Source organism: Grampus griseus, assembly GCF_964374135.1.
Source record: "Grampus griseus genome assembly, chromosome: 18".
Lineage (NCBI taxonomy): Eukaryota > Metazoa > Chordata > Mammalia > Artiodactyla > Delphinidae > Grampus > Grampus griseus.
The window spans coordinates 63644009-63671319 of NC_139012.1; the positions used below are offsets into that span (position 1 = coordinate 63644009).

The 27311-nt window shown below is 46.0% G+C and overlaps 1 protein-coding gene across 1 annotated transcript in view; it reads left to right on the plus strand.

The window, feature by feature from the left end:
• The first annotated feature begins 3862 nt into the window (after positions 1-3862).
• The window catches only part of FAM124A (family with sequence similarity 124 member A), a 106026-nt gene continuing 82577 nt past the window's right edge, over positions 3863-27311 (plus strand). Inside the window, exons 1-2 of the mRNA XM_082675776.1 lie at positions 3863-3995; positions 12263-12294. Of these exons, the coding sequence (XP_082531902.1) occupies positions 3931-3995; positions 12263-12294 (97 nt within the window). The 5' untranslated portion in view covers positions 3863-3930. The remainder of the gene's footprint in view (positions 3996-12262; positions 12295-27311) is intronic.

Below are 27311 nucleotides of genomic sequence, written 5' to 3' on the forward strand. Positions count from 1 at the left end.
CCTACCTCAGTGTTCCTCCCATTCTCACGTGGATGGGAACGTCTTTAAGGAGGAGGGCAGGGCGTTCTAAGCAGACCAGTGACACTCCTCTGCCCGCATCTTACAGCGGGGAGGGGGAGGGCGTTGCATCTCCCCAACAGTTAAAGTGATCAACGTTAAATAGCTGGAAGTAGAGCCCAGGAACCATGTAAAGTTATGGGCAAAATACCCTATTGCGATCGCTACAAGGTCCTTGCTCTGATTACCCGCTGACAGCTCTTTTACCAAAAAAAAAAAATTACAAAGTGAGGCTCCAGGGACCCAAAAACTTACGCGGGAGCCCATGCACAGCTGGATACGGGTGCTCAGAGGAACAGTGAAGACTGTTCAGAATTTTTCTCTTCCCGATAGTAAAGGCATCACTGAGTCACCATCTGAGGCTGTGCCAACAGTAAATAACACTTGTGTCCCCTGCAGTTGAGGGGGCCTGAATCAATGTATCATTTGAGATGCGGTCCAGGTTTTTGTCTGGTCTGACCTTTCTCTGGATATTTGAGAAAGACTGAAATAATTTAAGCAGCATCTCATTTTCTAAGGGCCATGCTAATTTCACTGTTTCTTCTCTGTTCTTTTTCTTAGTGTTGCCTTCCTGAGGGTGTACCTGGTCCACCTATAGACTTCCTGGCAGATGACAAGGACTCCATCCACATTAAATGGGTCACCCAGCTCCCCGACTCACTCACTGGGTGGCCTGGGGCAAGGCCCTTGAACTCACTGGGGTTTAGCTTCCTCGACTGTAAAGTGGAAAAATGAACCTATTTCACAGACCTTTGTGCAGGATTAAATGAGGTGACAAATATGAATTGTCCCTACACAGAATAGACAAAGGTAGGTTCCCTCGTGGCTGTAAGGATAACAAGGTAGCAGAATGTTCATTGGACTTACCTATTTGGCCACTTTTATCACTCCCTTTAACCTGGTCTCATGCACACTGTATTTGTCCTTCTACTTTTCTTTTTTTTTTTTTTTGCGGTACGCGGGCCTCTCACTGTTGCGGCCTCTCCCATTGCGGAGCACAGGCTCCGGACGCACAGGCTCAGTGGCCATGGCTCACGGGCCCAGCCACTCCGCGGCATGTGGGATCTTCCCGGACTGGGGCACGAACCCGCGTCCCCTGCATCGGCAGGCGGACTCTCAACCACTGCACCACCAGGGAAGCCCTGTCCTTCTACTTTTCAAATAGGCTATAATGACCTATTGATTTCGGGGAGATGTTACATGTGTATAGAACTGCCTCACTGTCATCTTTGCCATTTTGTGTTCTTCTGGTCCCCCAGCTTTCCTTCCCTCCCTCTCTAATCAAATGCTCAGGGCCCTGTCCTGCCACACACTTGCTGGTCTCCGCACTGGGAAACCTCTCCTCACTAACCCCCTCCACGCTGGGGCTGCTTCCCTTTCATTCACTCAACACGTATTTATTGCTCGAAGGACTATTCCAGGTGCTGGGAATACAGCAGTGAACAAAACAGAGTCCCTGCTCTCCTGGAGCTGGCATTCCATGGATAGGATTGGGGAAGAAAGAACAGGTAATTAGTCAACAAACTTATCATATGTTACGTGCTGGCAGAGTTATAAGAAAGAGCAGAGCAAGGTAGGGGATACTGTGATGGGTTTAGTTGGGAAGGGCTCTCTGATGAGGGGCCATTTGAACAGACTCCTGAAAGACATGTGGTAGGAGCCTTGCAGAAAATCTGGGAGAAATTATTCCAGGGAGAAGAAATGGCAAGTGCAAAGGCCCTGAGGCAGAAGAGAGCTAAATATGCCTTCCCAAGAGAGCGTTCCCTGACATTCCAACTTGAATTACATTCTCTCTCAGGGCACACTGTTCTTTTCTTCACAGCATTCATCTCCACTGATGTTTTATATATATATTTTAATATATACTTGTTTAATAAGTCTCCCTCTCCTGATTATAAGCTCAGTGAGGGCAGGCCTCATATCTGTTGCTGTTTTCCCTTATTTGTATATCCAGAATTCAGCCTCCTGTTTGGTATTTAGTTATCAACTGCATGGATAAATTTAAGATGGTCATTAATGACATTGTGCTTTAAATCTCTCACAACATTCCTTTAGCCTCATCTGAGAATTTTCTTTTAGGAATTGGTACATGGGGTGAGAGGTGGGGGGAGTCTCCTTTGAACTGGCATGCTCCTTTCTTCCAGCTAATGAGCACAAATTGAGTATAATATATCCATTTCTGTTTTGTGTGCAAGGAATTTTATGCTCAGTAAGGACAATTCAGTTAAGATTTGGGGTTGGCATATTTACCTGTGTTTTTTCTTGATGATGAGATTGCATGTCTATTCTTCTTTTGTTTAGTTGGATTTCTCTTTTATGTAATTTAATTAAGATAAGAATCAAAAGGAGTGACATTTAGGTAAGTAGGAAGAAAGAACAGAAGGGAGGGGAGAGGGAGAGAGGAAAGACAATGGATTCCCCTTCAGTGATACCACTTGTCACTGCTTTGCAAATTGAGACTGGGAATGTAGCTAGCTCATGCTTTAAAAGTAATGATAGCTGCCTGGTACTAGTGCTTAGCATGTATCAGGACCAATGCTACGTATTTTTATGTATGATCTCATTAAATTCACAACAGGCTCTAGGGTAGATATCAATAGTCCCATCTTACAGATAAATAAATAAAGGCTAAAAGAGGTTAAATAACTTGCTTTAAAACAGAAGAAAGAAGAAATGAGTGCCTCCCAATGGCTTGGACAGGGCTGTCAGAATTAAATCCAAACTGTTTTGATTCTCCCTGCCCCCAAGTTCCATCCAGCCTCACCCTACTAAGAGGCGGTGAGGCCCTCCAACGGTGATCATTAACTCACCCCAGGTGCTGAGTGGGGTACTTTACAAACATCCATTATCCTCTTACAACAACAACCCCTGAATGCAGGTGCCTGCAATGGTCTTTAAGTTATTTTTAAAGGCTTTTTTTTTTTTTTTAACTAGCAAAAGAATGCATGACACCAATTGTAAACTGGCACGTTGGTGGTGGGAAGCCACTCAGACCTGTGCTAAGAAAGGTGATAATGAATTCACTGTTGGCAATTCTGAGGGAACTGTACGAAAACACCTAGATGTTCTAACTGGTCCAGAAGTAGAACTGATTCCTCCTTGCTTTCACCGTGCGGCTGGGGGTTTCTCGGTGGGACTCGCGACGCTGGGGCTGAGGAACCTCCGGGCAATCCCTAGGATTCTGAATTCCGGGACTGTGGGCCCAGGGGAGAGGCACGGCTCACTCAGACATCACACGCGGTCACAAAGCACAGACGGGAACACGCGGTCAGCAGACACCCAGAAGCGTGCACATACAAATACATACCAACCCACAGCGAACCACAAAGACAAGTGCGCACGACCACACAGACCTCGCCCACTCATGCATTCACACCACTCATAGGCGTGCAACACGCGGGCTCACGCGAGCTCGCGCACAGACTCACAGCCGGAGCACACACCCTCTTGCGCGCGCACCTACCCTCGCGCACATGCACACACTTTCTTGCGCGCGCACATATTCTGCACACATCCCCCCGCGCGCGCTCACACCGCGTGCACACGCCCTCTTGCGTACGCACATACCCTGGCTCACGTGCACACCCCCGCGCGCACACGCGCTCCGTCCACTCACCCTCTTGCGCGCGCACACGCTTGCACGGCCGAGCGGCGAGGGGCGGGGCGGGAGCAGCCCCGGGGGCCTGGTTGGGCGCGGCCAGGAGAGGGCGCGGCGCGGGGTGGCTCCTGAGTTGTTTGCCGGATCCCGGGCCGTGAGACGCTCAGAGGGAGCCCAGCCAGCTCGGGCTGGTCCGGGCTGCGCTGGGCGGCCCGGAGGGAGCCCGTCCCGGGTCACGCCGGCGCCCGCGAGCGGAGCGCGGCGGGGAACGCGCCATGGACCCCAAGGCGGGTAGCGGCGAGGAGGATGACTGCGTGGACTCGGGCGCAGAGACCGGAGGGTGAGCGGCGCGGGCCGGGCAGTGGGCGGGGGCCACTCCGAGTTGCGCGGCGGCTCCTCCCGGCCCGGGACCTTCCTGGACCCCGCGCCGGAGTCGCTTCGGCGGGACGCGGCTGCGGGGACCGTTTCTCCTGCCGGGTCCCCTGGGGAAACCGGAGGGGCTGTGGCGAGCCCGCTGTCTGCTGGGCCGGCCCTGAGGGCAGAGCGGCGGGGTCCGTGGCTGCCCCGGTCAGGGCGGGCCCCACCCTGGAGGGCAGAAAAGTGGAAGGACTCAAGGTTCAGAGTAACCCCACGCAGCCCACACCACCCCAGACCCTCTTGCCCTCCGTCATCACTGAGCTGATGCGGAGTGCCGGGCAAATGCAGTGTCCCCCGGTATCACCGTTAGAGAGACAAGGGATGCTCTTGCACTTGTTTCCACCTTCCGCGAGGACTTTCTTATTGTTGCTCCGGAACCCCCTGGAGTCCAGGATGGGGGTCTGGGGGTGGGGAGAAAAGGTAAAGCGGGTAGGACACGTGAGACCTAAGAGTCTTTCAGAAGTCTTCTAAGAGGATGGCGTTTTTCATTTTACGGCTTTATTGTGCTTGCCAAGACGCCCTCCCCAGCTCCTCCACTGCCCCGCCGAGCTTCCTCACTTCTGAGCGCACCTGTCCCAGCTGGAGCCGCTTGCCTTGGGCACAGGTGGGATGAAGATGGTGCTATGATCTAGCCTTGCTTATTTTTAAAAATGTCCTCTTCTCTTCGGCGGACTCAAACAATTAGTCCAAACCTTTGGAGACTAATTAACCCTCTCCGAGCAACACTGTTTTCCTGAGTGGGACAAAAGACTGAATGTCTTTTAGGAGACGAACGTCATTGTAAAGCCTTCCGCCCAGCCCCTGTCTCTAGAGGACTTCCCGGTGCAGAGTCAGGGCTACATCCAGGATGCGGGTACCGACCCAGAAGGAAAGGGTGTCTTTGCCTATCTGCAGTAACCCAGGGGGGAGGGCTGGAGCTGCCCAGAACACAGAAATCCTCATTCCAAGAAGGCTGGGGAGATTTAGACATAGATCTAAGGATTTGGCAACCCTGAGAGGACAGGAAGAGAGTCCAGGCCCAGAATAGACCTAGGGTCACACCTGACCCGGCGAAAGGCTCCCTAGGCAGCCCCCCCCCACCCCGCCTGCCCAACCCCACCCTTCCTTACAGCCTCTATCCACTGGAACCGAAATCCAGGAGTTTACTGCCCCCAAACAATTACCCTGCAATGGGCTTTCCCTGTTATCCGCACTTGTGATCATTGATGGTTCGCTACAGAACCCTGTTACACTGCAGTGTTGTAACCTGACTCCAAATACTGAACTCCTGTGCTTTCTCCCACGCTTTGTATGTGGGGCATTTATCAACTTTAACTGAAGATCCTTGGCTTCCCCCACCTACCCCCACCCCGCCCCGCCCCAGTTAGCTGAACATGAGTAGAAGAAACAACAAAAGTAATCGGGTCATTTTCAGCTGGGTTAAATAAAGCACCGGCGGGTCCATTGGTTTTCAACGTGCAGAGCTCACCTGAAACAGATCTTTTATGCCAGGGCTCTCTCGGAGAAACGGAGAGAAAGCCCTGACCCGGGAGTGTCATCACCCCAGGAACCCAACGAACAGCATGACAGCTGTCGGGGCTCCTGGGAGGGGCGTGCTGAGCTGCTGACGCCTCGCTGTCTCTGTCTTAAGTGTGTAAGTTAACAGGACAGAATTGTTTGAAGAATTCTTATTGCCTCCGTAGCATTCTTAAGCTAAAGGTCAAGTGGCGTGCACTTAAATGAGATAGTTGCAGTGAATGCTTCTCAGTCTTGTATTTGCTGCATATTCATATATCCCTTAAAGCTGAGATTACGTATTAAAAAACCGTTCAGTTTCCCTGCTTTTCCAGAGCTTGCCACCTCTTACCCTCTCCAGCTTCCATACAGCTACCTGTCGAGATTGTGTAGAAAGCATGAAGAAAGCTTGCTCAGTATGTGTGTGTTATCATTATTTTTAAAAACGCAAATCGGATCGTGTCTCTCTGCCTTGCAAACTTTTAGTGGTTCTGTCATCTATAAAGCGCGAAGGGTTTAGCATGGCCTACAAGCCCCAGTGTTCATGGGGTCCCCACCCCTCTCTCTCTCTGGCCTTGTCACTTGGCAGGCTCGTCCCTGCACCCTGCATATAACCACATCAGCTGGGTTTTTTCCAATTCCTCACCTGTGTCAAGCCGCCCTCTTTGCCCCTAGGCCCTTCTCCACCTGGCACGCCTGTCCGCCAGGTGAAACTCTACTCTTCTTTCAAGAGTCAGCTCAAGTGACACATCCACTCAGGCAGGGAGCCTTAATTTGGGGTGCATGAATTGCTTTAAGTTGCATGCAGAATGATGGGCTTTGTGACGTTTTCTAAGATACTGTTTTTCATCAGATTCTCAGAGTAGCCTGTGATCCCCTCCAAACCACGTTTGGGCAGGGTGTAAGTTTCATGTTCATCATGCTGGTTTGAAGTATTGGGAGACATCCAAGTAAAGATGATGAGTCAGCAGTCGAGTAATCTACCTAGAGAGGAGGTCAGACAGGAGGACTGCAGTTGGGAACCGGCAGCCTAAAAATGGCAGTTGAAGCCCTAGGAGTGGATTCGATCAACTAAAGTTCATAGCAGACACGAGCCTGGCGTTTACTATGTGCCAGGTACCATTCTAAGACTTAACATGTTTCATTAATTCATTTAATCCTTCAACAAATCTGGGAAGCAGGTACTATTTAAGACCAGCCTTGAAAAACTACAGCATTTAAATGTCAGGTAAAGGAGGGTGAGCTGATAAAGGAGGCTGAGAAAAATTAGGCATGAAATGAAAAAAGGAAGAAGGTGATATCCTAGAAGCCAAGGGAAGAAAGGAAAGAGATCAGCTGTGCTGTTGAGAAACAAATCAGGATGAGGAAGTCATCTCCCTTCTTTTTAAAGGGAGATGATGAAAAGGCAGAGGAGTAGTGGAGGAGGAGGTGGCTGGAGCCCTTTGTCTGGGAAAGGGAGGGGTGAGAAGTGACAGTAGCTGGAGGGGAGAGTGGGATGAGGGAAGGATTTCTTAAACGTAGGCATGAATTGGGCAATAAATGCTCATAGAAGGGATTCTGTAAATGGGGAATGATAACTACGCAGGAGAAAAACGGATATCTGTAATGTCAGCTTTCTGAAAATGTGCAGGTAGGTGAACTTCAGGTCACGTGGACAGATTGGCTTTGGAAAGAGGAGGGACATCCCTGTTGCACCCAGTGGGAGAGAAGGGAAGATGGGTTTCCGTTCAGTGCAAATGCAGCCCCCCGTCCCCCAGGAGAATGGAGACTTGACACTGTTGTTCCGGGCGATGGTGAGTGAGACCCCAGTCAAGATTAGTGATTACATATGAAGGTACTAGTCTACCTTGCCATTGATTTTCCTGCAGCAGTGTTCACCCACCTGGGGGCAGGCGGAGAGAGACAGTGGGTCGTTGAGATCATCAGGGTTTGGGGGAGAGGGACTGTTGCTAGGCTGGGGTGAACAGAACATAGGAGTAAGGGAGATGTGCGGCTGTCGCTTGAGCTGATGACTGGTCCTTTCAGCAGCATATCGGAAGTGCTTCCAAGAACCTTCGTGGATTCCGCTGCCAGTAGACAGACTGTGCTGATCCCTTTGAAAGTTACAGTCCACAGAGCCAGCCTGCTGGGGTTCAAATTCTGGCTCCTCCACCTAGGAATTGTGGAACCTTGAGCCAGTTACTTACCCTCTCCCTGCCTTCAGCTTTCTCCTTTGTAAGATGGGGATGACGATAGTACTAGTACTCACCTCATAGGGTGGCTGTGAGGATTAAATGGGTCTATACACTTAAAGCCCAGAGAACAGTGCCTGGCATAAGTAAACCCTCAGTACATTATTATTTCTTATGAAACACTCCAAATGGTAAACTTAGAGTTTTATATAAATAAAAATGTACCTCTCCAGGTGCACTCAAGACCATATGTTCTTTGTTACGCATCACAGTAGAGGCTCTGATGCTTTTAAATGCCTTAAGCAACTTGATTACTGTTCAGAACACCTGAAATAGTACAGCACATGCCTCAATCTGATCATTATTTTTATTTGGAAGATGAGGAAACGGAGGTTTCAGAGGGCGCGTGGCTAGTTAGTGGCCTAGCTCGCAGCTTGCGTCTCCAGCACACCTCCTGCCTAGTGAAGTTGCCTTTCAAAGAGCTATTTGGTCTGGAATTAATTCTTGTTTTCTGCTCAGACATTTTCTTTTGCTCGAAATGCTACCTTTGCTGTCTGACGCCCCCAGCAATACAGGCTAAGACTGAATGCAAACTAGCATTCTTCTGTGGCGGTTGATGTCGTTTTGAAACTCCCACTTTCCAGATCCACTTGAAGACAAGCCTTGTGCTTCTATGTACTTGCTGTTAGAAAAAACTGGCAAGTTGGCTACTGACCATGGTCAACTGTCTTAAGAAACAGAGTCTCTTAACAGAGGGACAGGCAGTGTTTTGTAAACCCAAACAAAAGGCTAAGATGAATGTTTTCCAGTGGGTGTTGCATTAGTGCTGTCTCCCAGATTTGGCCTCTAAGCCAGTCTTTCAAATATAACCATAGCTGATGGATTATTTTCATTCAGAAGTTTGACCTGGCATTAGTGGATCTCCACGTCTGTGGCAGCTGTCACTGAGCTTCTGAAAACATAGGGTCACACCATGCTCTTTATCCTTGGGTGAACTCCAACGGATGCGTCACTGTGATTTCAGTGATAAACAGTTCACAGGTCTAGAGTTTATAAACAGGTGGATGGAAAGGAATAGGTAGAATCCATTTTTACAGGGGACAGGCTTAAAGAGTTTTAGATGGGGAAATGTTGCATAGAAGACAAGATGATCTATTAGGTACTCTGTTGTCTTTGCGTTCAAGGTGGAGCTAGATAGCTCTAAATTACCATGGCGTCTAATTCAATGGACTGGGAGTTAACAGATGAGGTCCGTGGTGCAGTGAGCTGGTGTTTTACTGAAATGCCAAGGTCAGTTCTTATCCCAGGATTTCCCTGGAAAAGAGAATTTAGGAAGGTATCCATTTTCTATAAATATCAAAATTGGCAAGTAGGCTGCTGACGGTGGAAAACTATCTTGAGTGCAGACCCCTTTATGTTTAACCCCTATACGTATAACTGAAGTACAGTCAAGGGACCACATCCTACTTTCTGTTCATTATTGGCACAGATACTAAATAAATGTGACGTTTGAAAATGCGTTTACTCTATGTGTCAGGCATGTGAGTCTATATAATCCTTGTATTATTCTGCTCATCTGTATCATGTGTCCACAAATTTTTCATCCTCAAATTTGTGGATTCACCTTGCACGCTTCATTCTGGCAAAGCTGAATGTCTCATTCAGAGCCAGCTGGATAAATTCTTAGGATGTGAGACCAATAAGCAAAATTCCCAAGACAGGTACCCTGCAGCTTGCTTCCTCCTACCCAAAAAAGCTGGGAGTACACATCCCTCCGGAGAACCATACTCAGTATCTGAAATTGTTTGAACCTATTTATGCATACAGTTTTTCCAAGCTTTACAGCTTGTCTTTCACCAGCCCTATTTCTAGTAAATAACCTTTTGGGGTTATTTGGAATGTATTTTAAGAACTATAAAAGTCTTCATACCTTGACTCAGCCCCCATTCCGCATCATGATAAGTTTTCCAAGGAAATTAAATATCAGGCTGTATTTATAAATTTCTCATCACCATGTGCTTTGCAGAAGTGAACAATCGGGAACAATCGTATAGCCAACAAAAGGGAAGTGGGTGACTAAATGATAGTACATCACCTTATCTAAAATTATAGTTACAGAAACCATGTAGCAGCATTTTATGATGGAGTTTAGTGAAAAGAGCAGTTTAAAATTGTATCTCCATCGTTACGGCAACTGAGTACAAATTACGTCACCAGGACCAGAGGCTGGAGAGTAATGTGAAGTTTGAGGTGACTTTTCTTTGTTTGATTTCTGTTTTGATGGTGGACAGGGGTGGAAGTTGGGGTGATGGATGAGACTACAGAGCTGGGCAGAGGCCATCAGTCATAGAAAGAGGGGTGCACTGTTGTGCACTGTCAAGCTTGAACGTCATCCAGAGAGGGACATGATCAGATTTGTGCCTTGCAAAGATTGGCTGCTGCATGAGGAAGGAATTGGAGCAGGGCGAGAGTGACAGAAGACCGACCATTTGGCAGGCCTGACCTGGGCGGCGCCTTCCATCATGAGAAATATGGAGAGATTCGTGGCAGGGGCATCCGTTATGCCAGCACCTGCCCTAAAATACCCCCGTTGCACTTTAAGATTCTTGGAATATGTTTTGAATGTAAATTTCATTCTACATAGGTATCCATCTGTATGCAGATCTTTAAAATGTATGCATATGCGAAACCCATATGCTTCAAGAGTATTTGGAAGATCCTAGCTGAAAATACTGACAGAATTTTAAAAATAAAATAAATACGATTGCACATTCTTACTGAATGTTTTATGGGAATTGTCCTGCAATTTCTTTGAAGCCTGGCCTTCTTAAGATGATCATATTGTAATGGAATTGTTTTGCTGTTGCATCTCCCACAGTGGATGTTGGTTGAGTTTTCACTGCATATATGTACAGTTACATTTCTAAGTATTGTCCTGCCTGGTTCCAGAAAGAATTTAACGCACCAACACTGGGGTTACAAATCCTGCATTTCAGAATGTGCTTAGTCCCTGACTCTCCTCTCTCATTTTCTCTCCCTCCATCTCCTCTCCCTTTTCCCTTAGCCAGCATCTCTCCGGGCTCTATCCAATCCCTTCTCCCTTCTAACTCCTTCCTTACCACCGCTCTGCCTGCCTAGTTCAAGCCTCACCTCCTGGTCTCCTTACAGATACTATCACTTTAGTTTCCTAATCAATGATATAAAAAATTGGATGAGATCTCTGTGGATGCAGTTTGTAGTATATAAAGGGATATGCAAATGTTAGTAGTTGTTATTCTTTCCAGTTTTGAAATTCAGGGACTCTGTGACAACTAGAGTATTTCATTTGGAAAGAGAAAATCACATGCTGTTTTTCTTCCATTTTGTTCCTCTAGCAATAAGTCGGTGCATGATTTTGTGTGGGAGATGTAGGTTGTTTGAATTAGTGAGAGGCATGCTTTTCATGACTTTTTAAAAAAGTTTTGTATATATCCTTTTAATGTGGTAAGAAACTCAATGGAGTAAAAATTGGATGATTCAAGAAAGGCAGCCTGAGACTAAGTAAATGAAAGGAGTGTATATCTATAAAATTAAACATAATTAACCACTTTATTTGCATAACTATGTCCCCTAACTACAACCTTGGTAGAATAAACTCCTCCATGCCTGAGAGCTTAATTTCCTACCAAGAATGACTTGGGGACACTGTGGGGGAGAAAACCAATAGCTTCTATACCATGTACGTTGCCAGAGAGGGACGGTTTAAGAGCCACACAAGTGGAGCAGAAGCTTAGCAGAGATTAAGCAGACACGTTCTTGGCCGCATTCCCATTCTCACAGAGGCCGAATGCCAGCGGCTGATTTTTCAGCATACAAACTGATGGCTTATTTCACCCCGGCCCTAACCCTGCCTTTTCCCTTTCCAGATCACGGCCCACATCCTGTTACTCTAATATCTAGCAGGATTTCTTCCTAGATGGAACTGAAATCAACCATCACTGTGCTTGTGTGTTACCTGATGGTCAGCCAGGCCTTGAATATGGAAGCCCTCCCAGCCAGGGTTCCTTCTCCCCAGGGTCCACCTCGCCTCTGCTTACATCAGCAAAGAAACATTTCCCTGAGGGGTGGTGCTGACATTTCAAGGGTTTAACCTTTTGCAGTGGTTTAACCTTTTGTGGGAGTCATGAACCCCTTTGAGAGTCTGCTGAAAACTTTGAGCGTTCTCTCCGGGAAAATAAGCTTCCACTCAAAAATTTGCCAGTAAATTTAGATGGTTCGGGACCCATCTGGTCTCCCATCTGGGAGACTCACAGAGCCCATATGAAGGACCCCGGATTTCTAGAATGCCTTTAAAGTTGTGCTTTCAAATCCAGACATAACTTGATTCTGCACAAGACAGTCCGCAGCATGAGAGTTTTTAATTTGGGGCATTTCTTTATCAGTTAAATGCTACTTACCACTGACTGTTTAAAATTCAACTTTGAAGAGATCACTTGGAGAGAAAAATAATGTCTAATCCTACTAATACTAAGGTTTTGTGTTTCAGGTCTGACTACAGCCACATGTCCTCCACCAGCAGTAAGTATGGCTTAAATGTTCTTCAGTTTTGTCTTCAGAGTCCCCCTGGGGGTCAGTCCCATCTCTGTGTGTAGAGAAGGCCATCCACGTAACCCTTGCTTTAATAGAAAGACTCTCCGAAGGTATCCTGGCCAAAGGATGTGATACAGGCTTCTCTGGGGAGTGGAGAAAAGTGGAGGCTTTTCCTGGAGAATGTGATTGTACCTTGATTTGAGGGCTAGACGTGCCACTACTTTCCCCGGGAAAATTCAGCCTGGAGGAACTAGCCCAGGCTTTATTAACCCGCATGCTTGGAAAATACCTTCTCTGACAAAGCTGAGGTAACTCATTCATTCAACAAACATGTATCAAATACCTGCTGTCCTTGGGCTCACAGCTCAGAGTACATTCATTGGATAATGAGGTGGCCCCAGTTCCTCTGTTGGGCAGATTTCCTCCTGTGTATTTCTGTACCTGCAGGCAGATACCACAGATGATGATTATATATGGTAAAAAAAAAAAAAAAAAAAGTATGTTTATAAACATACTCTGAGCATAGAAAAAGGTGCTTGTATTGAATATTAAATTACATGTAAATCTATTTATGGGACATTAGGCATTATATCTAGGAACAATTTACAGTGATGAAGGTCACTACAGAGCCATTCAGACTGATTAAACACTTATTTTAAAATAACAAAAAATTTTTCTTACAATAAACGCCCTGATGTTTTGAGTCGGTAAACACTGAATTGTTTTGGCCTGTCTCACTATCCTGATAAGCTCTCAATTCTAAATAGTTCCCAAATGGAAAGACACTTAATTGGATTATTCTGTTTATTAATGTTATGGCTTAGTTTTCCTTTGCAATGAGAGACTGTGTGGAAAGCTGTATATCTGGGATGGTTATTTAGTGTCAAATTATATTTAGTTAGTATAACTGCAGCGAGCAATTTCTGATCATTTCAGCCAACTGGAGACCCAGCATTGCCCCTTAGTTATTAAGAACCGTTAGTAATAAATTAGAGAATAATGCTCCAGTGATTTGCATTTCCTCCCTGAAGCTTCTGCGTTCCTAAAATCAGAGAAAGCACGCCCTCCCTCCCTCCCTCCCTCCCTCCCTCCCTCCCTCCCTCCCTCCCTCCCTCCCTCCCTCCCTCCCTCCCTCCCTCCCTCCCTCCCTCTCTCTCTCTCTCTCTCTCTCTCTCTCTCTCTCTCTCTCTCCCTCCCCCCTGTCATTTTCAGTTTTGCCCAGAGGCTACATTTCTTTAAGAATGATTTTTATAAAATACTTGCCCGAAGTCCTTTGCTCAATTTGTAGCTCCCAAAGCAGTCCTCTGGGTCACAATAAAGCGCCTTTCTTGTCAGCGACATGGGTAATTTGGTTTGGGATGTTTTCCTCCCCATTATTTTAATTGCGATCTCTGAGTTGGAATTTCTCTTAGTGCAACTGGGATTGATAGCCTTTTATTGCTGTTCCTTTTCTCTTTAAATTTTTGGCGAGTCCTGCCTCATTCTTCAGTGTTGGGGCCTCTTGGTGAGTGAGGGTGTATATGCGTTTCATATTTCAGTTAGGAAATGTATTTGACTACCAGTAATAGAGAAAAAAATGACTTAAGTAAGGGTTTGTTTTCCTCTAATGGAAAAAAAAAAAAAAAAAGTCCAGAGGAGGCAGTGTGGGTGTGCTACACAGTCCTCAGGTTTTGGCCTCCATCCTCAGGGTTGCCTCAAAGTTACAGAATGGCTGCGTCTACCACAGCCATCACATCCTTGTTCTGGGCAGGAAGAAGAGGGGAGGGGAGGATACTGGTGGGCCTCTGGCTGTCTTTGCTCTCTATGTTGCCTGAACTGCCTTTCCTTCCAGCCAGAAGCGTCAATCCTGGCCGCACCCATACACAGGAGAAGGACCCTTATGCATTCAGTTAAACGTAACAGAGTGGACCCTTTCTGAAAAGAAAAAGAGAGTATTAAACCTAGAGTCTTAAATCTGTCCTTTAACACATAGGTTCAACAGTGCTGCAATAATAAAAAGTATTTTCCAAGTAGATGTTAAAAACAGCATTTCCCCACAAGCTAGATAATCACTCAGAGGACTGAGTAGAAGTTTGCTGTTTCTCCTGAATGGTACAGTTCCAGGCTCACTCTCCCTGTCACAGCCAACTCGGTGCCAGCACCTTCTGTGTGACCACGGGCCCAGAGGGCTGACCCGTCGGTCCCAGTTCCCACATTTTGGTCCTGGAAGCAGCTCTGACGCCTCATGGTCATTGTCCTGCGATCTGTCAGCCTCTCGCCACTGAATGGCTTGTTTCTGAATGATTCCTGACTCCTGATTGGGATCTGAGCATTGGTTACCATTTACTTTTAGGAAGTGGACTTTTCTGTGTGTGCAAGTGGTTCTTCCCGCACATTCACCTGATGCCCCTTTACCTGTCTGTTCCTGAGTTCAGAGAGGCCTGAGTGCTTCCTTGGGGAGAGCTGGGCTTAGACTCTGTCTGTCCACAGTTGGTTTCTGTCGTTACCAGGACTGTCAGCAGAGCTTCCTGCAAGAACAGCACTCTATTTAGTTGCCGGTTTTCTTCTTGGAATGCAGGGACTGCTTCTTCACACTGCCTGCCCCTGATGGCAGAAGAAGAAAGTCATCCCTAAGACAAAGTACCAGAGCAGCGGTGTGGGGTTCAGGTGTCCTAGGCCCCGGTCCAGGTTCCACCATACATTAGGTGTATGCTCTAGGGCAAGTCATTTACACTCTGTGAGCTTCAGTTTCCGCCTCTTTGGAATGAGGAAGTTGGGCTGAATGACCTCTAAGGACCTCTCCAGGAGCTCTGGGATGCTCAGCTGTGACTGTCTTAGAAACTCCTCTAAAAAGAGAGGAGAAGGGAGGGAGGAAAGTAGTGAAGAATCAAGGACACTGTATCTTTCTCCTTGATCCCAGAGTAAGAGTCCAGAGGATGGGCATTCTCTCTAGTGGCCCGTAGCATTAACCCTCAAGTGAGCGCTGTTCAGAATCAGTTTGAGTTTCTGTATTGTGAGCTGCCCATAAGTCGGTGGCGGTAGAGACCCTGTGGTGAGGGGCAGCTGCTGCTTTTTATCCCCCCTCCCCTCAAGTAAGTGGAAGGGGGGCGCCATGAGATCATTGGGCTTCCTGCTTCTCCTCGACCTCTTGGGTGAAAGAATCGCATTTCTGTTGACTGTGTCCAGTGTCACTTTCAATTCAGGGGAGTGGCTGAGGGGGGCTTCTTTAATGGATGTTTTGATTTTATGTGGATGAATTTTTTCTAATTGCGACTTGTCCGTTTGTATTTTTTAGATTGATGGGCAGAAAGGCTCTTTCTTTGTGTTTTCTGCAAAACTAAGCCCACTCTTAGCACTCAGGAGATCTCAGTAAAGCCTAATACTTCCTTAGGAAGCTGAATTTAATTTATACTCTCAGAATTTTAGGTTGTTTTTTTCCAGCAACCTGGTTAGAAGATCATCAAGCCACTGTGTACAATTTGCATTCTTAAGCGATTTAAATAGAAAGGGGGAATTTTATAAACAGAATAAAAGAAAAACAATAATTATGCTGGGGGAAAAACATGAACTGTGCTACGTAATGCTAATGAAATTCTCGTGTGTGGTTGAATATTTCCCTTCAAATAAAGATCGTAATGATACTTGGAGAATTCCTCCTAGAAGATGCTGGGAGCTGAAAAAATGATATTTTCAGGACAGTATACCACTTCTTGTGGGTCTCTAGCCCCAGGATAATGCCGGTAGGAGGCAGTCAAAGAATTAACTAGTTCTCTCTGTTTGAGACTCTTCTCCAAGAGCCTCTTCTCTAGTTGCCCTACTAATTGTGCCCTAAGACTGTTCCTTCTTGAACCTCAAGTAGAGTCGTCAACTCTTCACCTGCCAGTGACGGCAGGACTGCCTTGCAGTTTTGTGCCCCTTCAGGCTTTTCAGAGCACACGTGATAAAAAGTGAGTTGAAATGATACAGAGGGCTCTTGGCAATGCCCCGAGGAATTCTGTGTGTCTGAAATTATGGAGAAATGGCCATGAGCAATGCGTTCTCATTTGAGCCCAGGAGCATGTAGCAAAAAGCTGTAGAAAAAAGGCACATGTCATGGGTGGGCGGGAGTCACCGAATCTGTCCTCACCTCCCTCCTCCAGGCCTCAGATTCCTGCCCTACGATTTCTTCCCTAACTTTCTTTCCCTGACTTCCTGCTCTGTCCTTCCAGTGACTCAGGTAGCTTCCCTGTTTCCTGCCTACACTCTCCCTGCTGGCCCCGAGCTTCTGCAGGCTATTGGTCCCATGGACTTCTGTCCCCTCAGCTTTCCTGGGGCTGCCATGTCTATGACCTGCCCTTGAGGGCGGCCTTACAGAGGTCCAGCTGGTGCCGGGGGCCTCTGGACACACACTGGTGTCCAGGAAAAAGGGTCAGGTGGATTGCAGGTGTTTTTTAAATAGGAAAATTGGGGTGTTTCGGTTCATTGCAAGGCACTGTCGCTGGTCTAGAGCCACCATGGGCTTGTCAAGTCTGCCTTGCTGCTCTGACAGGATGACATACGGTCCCTTCCTGAGGTTGCCTTTTCTCACGCGCGCATCTTTCTAAATGCTGTCTTTTCCCTTTCATTTCTCAGTGGTGTCGTCGTTTCCTTGCTGTTTCAGGATACCGAAGCATCATACGTTTCGATTTTGCCTCTGGCCACATCTGTGGGTCCCGTCAGCGTGCAGGGAAAGATAAGACCATTGTGATTTAATTAACAATGTAAGGAGCTTTCAAAGCAGCAACACCTTGAAAAGATGGGATTGCGCGCTGTCGAACTCATCAGTGACGGGACATTTGAACATATATGATCTGTGTCTCCGTATCCAAGAGCTCAGTCCAGACTTGGGATATGAAATATTCGTTATTTTCTTTCTGTTAGGGGAGACGATAACTTATTGAAAGAATTTGCTCACTTTAGAGCCAGTTTTTATCACATACATCCAAAAAAGGAAGATCGGTATCTTGGAAGAGGCGGTGCGAGCCAATTTCACTGTGATCCATTTGTAAGTGCCGTAGTTTTTTTTTTTTTCTTCTGTGTACAATGCTTTTCTCCATTATGATTTTGAGAACACATAGCTTTCAGAATCTCATTCCACAAGATCTAGGCAGAACTCGAATCTATTCATTAATCCTTATGGAGAACAACTTCAGCCAATGAAGTGGCTTAATTTTGTGATGAGTTTGGAGTTGGCAATATGCACACGTTTGCCAAAAGACTAAAAAACCCACCGAGTCCATCCCCAGCTTCACACTCCTATTGCAGTAAAAGCACCAAAAGAAAAGTCACCGATTTTCTCTAATTTAGAATATCGCCTTTCAGACGAAGTTAGTTCTAGATGGTAATACAGTCATCAGAGACCAGCCTGCCAGGTATTTTAAGTATCTCAGTTCACGTCCATCACTACTTTCACTGATTTTCTACTTCCTCTGATTCCAAAGGGCTTACTAATATTAGTGACACTGTTTGATTGACTTACTAATATGCAGTGTCACTAGTATTAATAACTGTTGTAAACCCAACAGTCGACATAAAACGAATCAATGCATATCGGGAACATGTGTACATATTTTCAATGGAGGATAAGTCAGGGTTTTGTGTGCCAGGAGGTCTTGAGTGTGCAACTTCCATCAAATGAATCCCAAACAAGAACTACTCTCATTTTTATTCTGGTTGAGACCCTATTCTGTCCCAACAGTCATGTTCATGTGCAGAGCTGTTCTCATGGAAGTTCAGAGTGAGCTGCTGCACAGCTGGAATGACTCCACAGCCCTAGACGGGCTCTCCGTGAGTGGCCTTGTGCTGGACGATTGTATCACTGATGACACAGTGCTTCCTGATGTGTGGCGATGACTGCAGAGACCAATCGGAAACCATTAAGATGTTGTGCACGTGGGACAGATCAATCTGATTTTCTTGTCTGGTCTGTCCTGCTTTGTGGCTCTGCCTTCCAAAGTGACTGTGAGATTAAAGCTTTTACTCAGAAGTACCTATCGCGTTCCCTAGCATGGGGCATCTGGGCCACTGACAGCTCCAGCTCCTGTAGCTATGTGGGAAAGAGCCCTTAAGGCTTCCTCTGTCCTCCTGGGAATGCACTGGCCTCACTCCAGTTAGGAACTGGCTCTCCTGCCTGTGGAGAAGGGCCTGGTGCTGGTGGCTCTTCCATGCCCCCAGGCATTGAGGCTTTCTGGGACAACTGTGGCTTCATGTTTGAGACACTTCTTATGTTCCTGGACCTTTCTCTTAGGGCTGGAGCCATTTAACATGGAGCTTGTAGGTAACACTAATAAAAAGGCCACAGTCCTGGAAGCGTCGTTTTTGACAGGTATGGACCTTGCAGTCACTCAGGTGGAGGCTGAGCAGAAGCTGAGAGCCACAGAAGGCCAGCTGGTGCAGGTTGGGGTATTTGCTCCTTCCACATTTTGTCAGCTGCCCAGACAGGATATTCTTGGCCTGGCAGAGCACATAAAATCACCACACTGGAAAACTTGCTACTCAGAGTGTGGTCCACAGACCACAGCATCACCCTGAAACTTGTTGGAAATGCAGAATCCCATTTCTGACTTCCTGAGTCATGTGAGTTGTTTGTACGGAAATTTTACAGAGCACTGATCTAACCCATCTCCCCAGGAAATAAGATTGCTCTTAAATCATCCATGATTGATGTGATTTATCCAAGTTTCTTACTTTCAGAGGCTAATTTTTAATGGTATAATCTGTAGGTTCTAGGATTTGTATAACGTCTAGATAAAATTATTCACTTAATATTTAAGTTATTTTATTGATAATTTAAAAGAATTGTGTTCCTCCTCTAAGAGTAGTTTATTTTAAAACACAGGACTTGTTCTTTATAAGGCAGGCTAGAGGTACTTGTTTGGGGTTTTTTTGAGAAGCAGGTGGCAGCCTTATCTACATGATCATGAAATTAGCAAACGATACCTGAGATGAATGAAACTACTGGAGGTGAAAGAGTGGGTGCACCTACAATGTTATTTGATGGTATGGGGTCTGTATATTCAGAGTCCTATGAGTGGGAACCTGGAAAACTAGACAATATTACTAGTTGACAGTTGATAAGTAAAAAGCAATAACCAAAGATACTCATCAGGAAATCAAAGGCTGAGGACAATATCCCACACGGACAGCTCCTCTGATGCTCTGTTACACAAACATCCATTTCTGAAAAAAATGACTGTGTAGTCCTTTTGGCTTCAAAGATAAGTTTTAATTCTGTGATTTCAATTACATATAGGGTGTCAATTTCTAGCCAGGATATGAAAGAAAAATGGAGGCAGGCTTCTCATGATCACATTTCCCCTGAGAGGCTGAAGTGACACTTCAGGGACATCTGTCCTACCAGGGTTGTCAGGACCGCTATCCCACGAGAGGGAACAAGAGTGAGTAGCTGCGACTACGCCTTCTCCTGACATGCCAGGTGCTTTTCCCAGTTTTAAAATAATTATATCCAAATAATACATAGTCCTTGTAGAAAATCAGAAAATACAGATTAGCAAAAGGAAGAAAACTCAGAATGCAGCCATCCAGAAACAAGTTGTAATTTGGTGTCTGCCTTTATAGATTTCTTTCTGAGCATCTATATTCCTATATATGTGTATATTATTACCAAAAAGTATATTGGATAGTTTTATAGTCTAATTTTCTCACTAAGCATATTGTAAAGTTCTTTATGTACCAGTAAACTTACTTCTATAATAGTTTGACTGTCTATACAGGATTCCATTGTATTTCTTTCTGCACCATACTTTATTCACCAGTGCCCTATTTTTGGTCCTATAGGTCCTATTCACTTTTTCACTATTATAATCAGCATTTTATACTATATCTTTGTGCATATCCTTCATTATTTCCTTAGTATAAATTCCTACGAGTGGAATTGCCAAGGTAAAAAGCGTACTTACTTTTTAAAGCTTATGATCCCTATTGCCAGGTCATTTCACTCTCCCATTGGCATGAATGAGAGTACCAGCGTCTTATAAAAATTGGGATTTTTATAAACTAAAACTGTGTGGATGGATACACACACAGTAACAATGGGCAAAAGTGCTCTGAAGAGCAGACTGTAAACAGGGAGACTCTCAGCTTTTGGAGACCCACAGGCTGAAGTCTGTTCTGTGGCTCTCATTAAAAGTATAGTATTGATTACGTGCCCGCTCCAACCTCAGGCAGCAATAACAGTGCCTCCAAACCATCCGTGCACTGCACAGGCTTCATGGAAAGCATTTCGCTTCCAGTAGACAATTTCTACCTTTATTCAACATCAGTATTGTTGCTGTTAACCTTTGAGGGGAAGACAAGTTGGAAGTATTCAGGGAAGGTTGTGCAAAAAGCCAGGTCATATCGACTAAACGTTAACAATATTCAGAACTGACTAGGAAAGCGAAGAGGATCCCATCAGCCCTCCCTCCTTTCTTTGTAAACCTTCTCTCCTTCATCCTCATTTGTTAAACTTTTAAATTTTGTACAACACACTGGTTATGGAAGGGAAGGTACATTCCATCTGCTCTCACTTCCCCTTTTATTTTTATCTCACCCTGACATCTTCTGACATTATTATTGGTACCAAAAGGTACTGATGCTGAGCTGTGCAACCAGTGCCTGGAAGACTTATCTCTCCTTCTTTGTAACAAGAATAGTTGTGAGAAGTCTTTCCTTTATTGCGGGGAGAACTGGACTTCCTCTGTGAGTCCATCTTTAGTATTTCATTGCCTCAGGCTTGAGCATAGGCTGAAATGTATGGGTCACACACAATCTAGACTCAGAAGTTGGAGGTCTTTCTGTGAGCTGGCGTGTTTAGAGGCTCACCGTCAGTTGGATGCTGTCTCTTGAGAACTGTGTAAGAACCTCCTGTTTCAGTGAGTATGAATTTTCACAGTCACCTGCTCAGGTGTAAGAGTGGAACTGTTCGTTGTATTTCTCTATAATCGAGCTGAACTTAGCTCTTGAGCCACCACCTCAGCCCCTGGCAAGTGAAGGTACAGGTCTGTTCTGCTTTGGAGCACCCACCCCTGCAGGGCTCAGCCCAGGAGTTCAGTACATGACCCTCAGAAACCTTCTGGCATCCAGGCTTTGGTCAGGTCTCTTCCAGTCTTCTTCCTCCCACCAGAAACCCAAACCGGACATCTGCTGAGGCGGAAAAGCCGCCCCTGCAGCATCACACATTCTTCTGCAGAGTCCAATTCATGGGGTAAACGCCCTGCCCTAGGTTTTTAGCCTTTCTTAGCTCAGAAGGCCTCTTCTGTCTCCGAAACCTCAGTCCTTGCAGTAGAGAAGAGCCTTGCCCTTCCAGACTGTTTCCTCTGCTGGGATCTGAAAACAGTCTAAATTCAGAAACTTGATGAATGGTGGGTCCATCTGCCCCCACCTGCCCTGAAGCAATGAACAGCCCAGACTCTGCAGGTGGAGGGCCGCAAGCAATAAGAAAAGTGTGGGAGAGGGAAACTTCGGTTATTATCTCTGAAATTCATCCCCTACGTCATTCAGAACCTACCATCTCCCATTTTGTGTTTCTCTTCTATTTCTCACGTGTGAGCATCTTGCTTTCTCAGTTAGGTTGTGATCTCTGGAAGGGACCCTGTCTCCTCCTGCTTTGCAGTCCTTGGGGCCATTAGCAGGAGTAAGCACTTCAGAGCTAGGGGGAGCCCCAAATTGGGAGTTGGGAGATGTTTGTTCTCTTCTAGACCTGCCGTTGACTAACCGGTCGACTAGGTCAAGTCGTCTGACCTCATCTGTAACATGAGGGGCTGGACTAAATGCCTCCCCCATCTTTAATTTTCTAGTCATGCCCAGGAAGCTTGTTCTTCAAATGGGATGTAAGGTACCTATTTTTCTGAGGAAACTTGGAAACAAGGCCCAGGGATACATCAGTATCCTATTCAAGTTAGTGAAGCATTTGAATATTTCACTGAATTTTAAGCCAAAAAAAAAGAGTCCACAGCCTCCATTTCCCACATTGCTAGTTTGATCATGAGCAGAAGCAATGCCACGTTTTATCACTGATTTTTCAATGCCCATCCATGCTATATTTTATAAGCATGTCCAGTGTTTTTTCCTGGAACACTTGTAAAGCTAATCATGGTTCATCTCATTTCTCAACATCCTGCCAGACAAATCCCTTTATGAGATAAATCTTAGTTACTGTAGTTGTGAGGACTCGTCCCGCTAGCTCTCGCGTAAGGCTGAGCCGTCCTGATGAACAAAGCCTCGGGATAGGTTTGGTGAACACCGCCTCTTTTGTCTGCTTGGCTTTGATAGATGTACCTTACTTCTTAAAACAAGATGAATATTCTAACCCTGTTGTTTGCAAGCCCTGCTGCCTCATCTCCAAATCTACAGAATTTCATTGAGGTCCTGGCACTCTCAGGGTGACTGTGGCACCGACGGAAATGGCAAGATACAATGTGGTTTAGAAAGAATGGCAGTTACTGAGGAGAAGAATGGATTCTGTGTAAAATACTAGAGTCTCTCTCTTTTCTAATTTATTTTTTATTGAAATAGAGTTGATTTACAATGGCCAGTAGACACATGGAAAGATGCTCAACATCACTAATCATTAGAGAAATGCAAATGAAAAACTATCATGAGGTATCACCTCACACCGGTCAGAACGGCCGTCATTAAAAAGTCTACAAACAATGCTGGAGAGGGTGTGGAGAAAAGGGAACCCTCTTGCACTGTTGGTGGGAATGTAAATTCGTACATCCACTTTGGAAAACTGTAGAGGTTCCTCAGAAAACTGAAAACAGAATTACCATATGATCCAGCAATCCCACTCCTGGGCATTTACCCAGCCAAAACTATAATTCAAAAAGATACAAGCACCCCTATGTTCATAGCAGCACTATTCACAATAGCCAAAACATGGAAGCATCCTAAATGTCCATTGACAGGAAAGGACAAAGAAGATGTGGTACATATATACAGTGGAATACTACTCAGCTGTAAAAAAGAATGAAATAATGCCATTTGCAGCCATTTGCAGCAACATGGATGGGCCTAGAGACTAAGTGAAGTAAGTCAGAAAGAGAAAGACAAATACCATACAATATCACTTATATGTGGAATCTAAGACACAAATGACCCTATCTACAAAACAGAAACAGACTCACAGACATAGAAATCAGACTTGTGGTTGCCCAGGGGGAGGGGAGTGGAGGAGGGAAGGGCTGGGAGTTTGGGATTAGCAGATGTAAACTATTATATATAGGATGGATAAACAACAAGGTCCTACTGTATAGCACAGGGAACTATATTCAGTATCCTGGGATAAACCATAATGGAAAAGAATATTTTAAAAAATGTCTATATGTGTATACCTGAGTCACTTTGCCATACAGCAGAGATTGGCACAGAGTCTCGTCAGTCATCTGAACCATATAACTTTTTATACACAGGGGGTCTAGTACATTGTTAAGCACTGGGGACTGGTGTGCGTCAGACCTGTCTTACCTTCTCATAAAACTGCAAAGTCATTATAGTCCTCAGGACTTAGATAACTATGCCAGATATATTTAAGTGTTTCTAGCTGAATTAAACCTTCTCAGACCAATTACATATCAACTTCCCGGACCTCTTCCAGAATCAATGTCAAGCAGTGTCAGAATTTAAAGTGACTTTGTTATTTCCTCTCTGGTTGGTGTCTGGCCTTTCCTTCCCCCTCCTCTTCCCATCTGCAGGTTTGTTCCACAACAAAGCTTAGAAATACATTTAAAGTCAAGTTGATGTCACATTTCCAAGTGGAGAAACATGCAGGATGTCTAAAGCATCTGCCTTACTTTCTATATCAATTCTTTCTTAATTTTCTTTCTTTTTTTTTTTTTTTTGCGATACGCGGGCCTCTCACTGTTGTGGCCTCTCCCATTGCGGAGCACAGGCTCCGAACGCGCAGGCTCAGCGGCCATGGCTCACGGGCCCAGCCGCTCCGCAGCATGTAGGATCTTCCCGGACTGGGGCACGAACCCGTGTCCCCTGCATCGGCAGGCGGACTCTCAACCACTGCGCCACCAGGGAAGCCCCCTTAATAGTTTGAGAGTGAGTTCAAGAATAAGCCTCTCACATCCAGATTCCTGACATTGTTTCTGTACTAGGTGATGAAAATTGAGAGCCGTCAAATAACTACAGGGACGGCAAAGCCGTACTTCTTACAAAATCCTGAGAGGGCCTAAGGATCAGAAAGATGCCATAGTGTTCTCCTCTGTCAAAGGAAAATAGAGTTTTGGGCTTAGTCTCTTCAGCCTATATTCCATTCTTCAGTTACAGGAAAGTTCTGTGAATTCAGGCTGAAGGAGGAGATGCATTTTATCTATATTATGGACGCATTTTGGATCCCCTATATTAAATACTCTGCATGTCACCTCATTGCCACCAGATTGCCACTATTCCCAACCCTGCGTCTCATTTTGACTGCAGTCTGGGGCTGGCACTGGGACCAGCCTTGCCCCTTTCATAGCTCAAAGTTTCAGGCCAACCAAAATTACTGAGAATTGAGAATGTCTTAGACTTTAAGTGTTGTCAGGGACAAAGGGGATTGCTTCAACTTTTTAATTAGTTCAGAGGTTCCAAGAACTGGCTGTAAAAAGAACTGTGAAAAATAAACCAAAAAAACTGAAGGCAGGTTATTCATTATATTCCGGATGAATAGACTCTCCCAGGAAGGAATTTGGAAACCCCTTTCTGGGAGCTTTTATTTCAGGCATTCTGGGAAGACCAGGCAGCTTGATGTGGGGAGGTTGGCCCCCTGTGCCACTTTAACGTAGCAGGTTTTATATTCATTGTCATTCTGGAGCTTCTTTCCCTCCTGCTTTCTGACCTAATCTTTCTTCACAGCATCACCCTATGCCCTGGGCATGTCTTTCTTACACACCTGGTCCACTGTCTCCTGTGGGTTTTCTGCCACTTGGTCACATGTGTCTGGTTGACAGACCACACATCCAAGCCCCTGAACTGTTGGGTGCTGTGGGGCTCTAGAAATGCAAATCAGGAGTTTATTCAGCCTCCTGCATTTGAGGTTAGAGGGACTCAAGCTAAGCTCCAGGGCCAGATTGCCTAAACCATACAGCCTGCAACAGCTAGAGGTGCCCTTGTTCAGACTCTTGGCCTCCTGGGTGTGTCTGGGGCCCTGTGGTTCTTATGGCGCTGGAACGTCCAGGGCAGTTTATTCAGGGGATTGTAAGGTTACTGCCTTGGAAACCCCTTGTTGTACCCACATTGAACATGGGTTTGTTCAGTGAAGTGTCTATTGCATTTAGGTACCTGACTTCATCTTATATATTTTATTGTCTATCTCCCACCACTAGATTATAAGTTGTATGAAGGCAGAGACTCTTTTAGTCACCACTGTATCCTACAGTGCCTGGCAGGTAGTAGGTGCTCAATTAACATTCCTTGGTTAAGTAAGTGATTGCCACTGAATTGCAAACTGTCAGTGATAAATGGTGGATAAAATGACAGGAGACATCAGTCATTGCCCAGAAATTCTAGAAAGGGGTATCTGAGCTTGTCATATCCTGAGACTTGGCCAGGCACTCCCTTTGGAATGAGCGATCTGGACCTTCAATTAGAGACGTACCTGCTGTTGGGAAGTCAGTGTCTTGGGGACACATCTGGGAGGAGGGCAGTCTGGCAGGCACTGGACAGCAGGGGACAGTGCGGGCAAGAGAGTGGCAGTGAGGGGTCCCACTGGCAGTGAGGCAGCATTGAGATAGCCAAGTGGGAGGACCAGCATAAGGACATCTGTCAACAAGCAGAAGGACCTCAGTCCCCTCCCTGTCCGCCAGCAGACTTAGGATGTCCATGTGGGTCAGGGATTGCCAGAAACTGTCCAGGTGTACCGCGTGGGTCAGGGATTGCCAGAAACTGTCCAGGTGTACCGCGTGGGTCAGGGATTGCCAGAAACTGTCCAGGTGTACCGCGTGGGTCAGAGATTGCCAGAAACTGTCCAGGTGTACTGCGTGGGTCAGGGATTGCCAGAAACTGTCCAGGTGTACTGGTCAGTCCGTCTGCAGCAGAATCACCCACCCACATTTCCTGATGGAGCCCAGCCACAGTTTCAGAGCCCAGCCAGGCAGGCCGAGGTTCAGGGCAGGATGATTCTAAGGATGGTGGACTCAAGAGGCAAGAAAAAGCACATGGTGAGGCGCACAGACACGCCGTCCTTCTCCAGCCGAATGGCCTTTGGCGAGTCAGTTACCATTTCACCTGCAAGATGGGGAGAAAGAATACACCTTTAGCATGGTGGTGTTTTAAAGATTAAATGAGATAATATATAGTAAAGCTTTTAGGACAGTGTCTGACAAATAATAAGAACATAATACATGGTTGTTATTGTCTAAGTTATTTTCTGTTACACTTATGAAAAAGAGGGTATATACTGGGGAAAATGGAACAAATCCTCAGGTTAATAATACACTTTCTGCCTCATAGAAGGCCTGAACTGGTGCAGTGCTTTCCTTACAGTTTGTGTTTTACATTATCCAAGGAAAATCTAATTGTAAATGATCCCATGGGAAAGAATCTTCTTTGTCCTCTTGGGAAGCATAAGCTAGTTGGAAAGCTTTGTGAACAGCTCCGATCTCTCTCCAGCCCTGGGGAGATCCGCCCATTGGCCGGTTTGGGTCTGTGTCCTGCCCTAGCCGAACAGGTGCTCTCTGAGGGCCTTTGAGAGGACGTGTAATAGATATGATAAAGGCATATCCTACAGTCGCAGCGTCTCTGCTCCTCCAGGGAGGCGGAGAGGCTTTTCATGTCAATTAATTATTCACATTTTCTCTTCATCCCCTCAAACACTTGGCGTCCTGTCTAGCTCCACGGGGGCAGGTTTGCTCTGGGCGTGCGTAACCCCAGCACCCGATGACGGTGACAGTGTGGGGCTGCGTTCTGTGCCCCTTTGAGCCTGTTTATTTCAGGGTCACATGCAGTGGGCACATGCTGGCGACGGCCAGAGCGCACTAATGCCACCACTCATTCCCCCGCCTCTTCTCAGCGGCAGGATA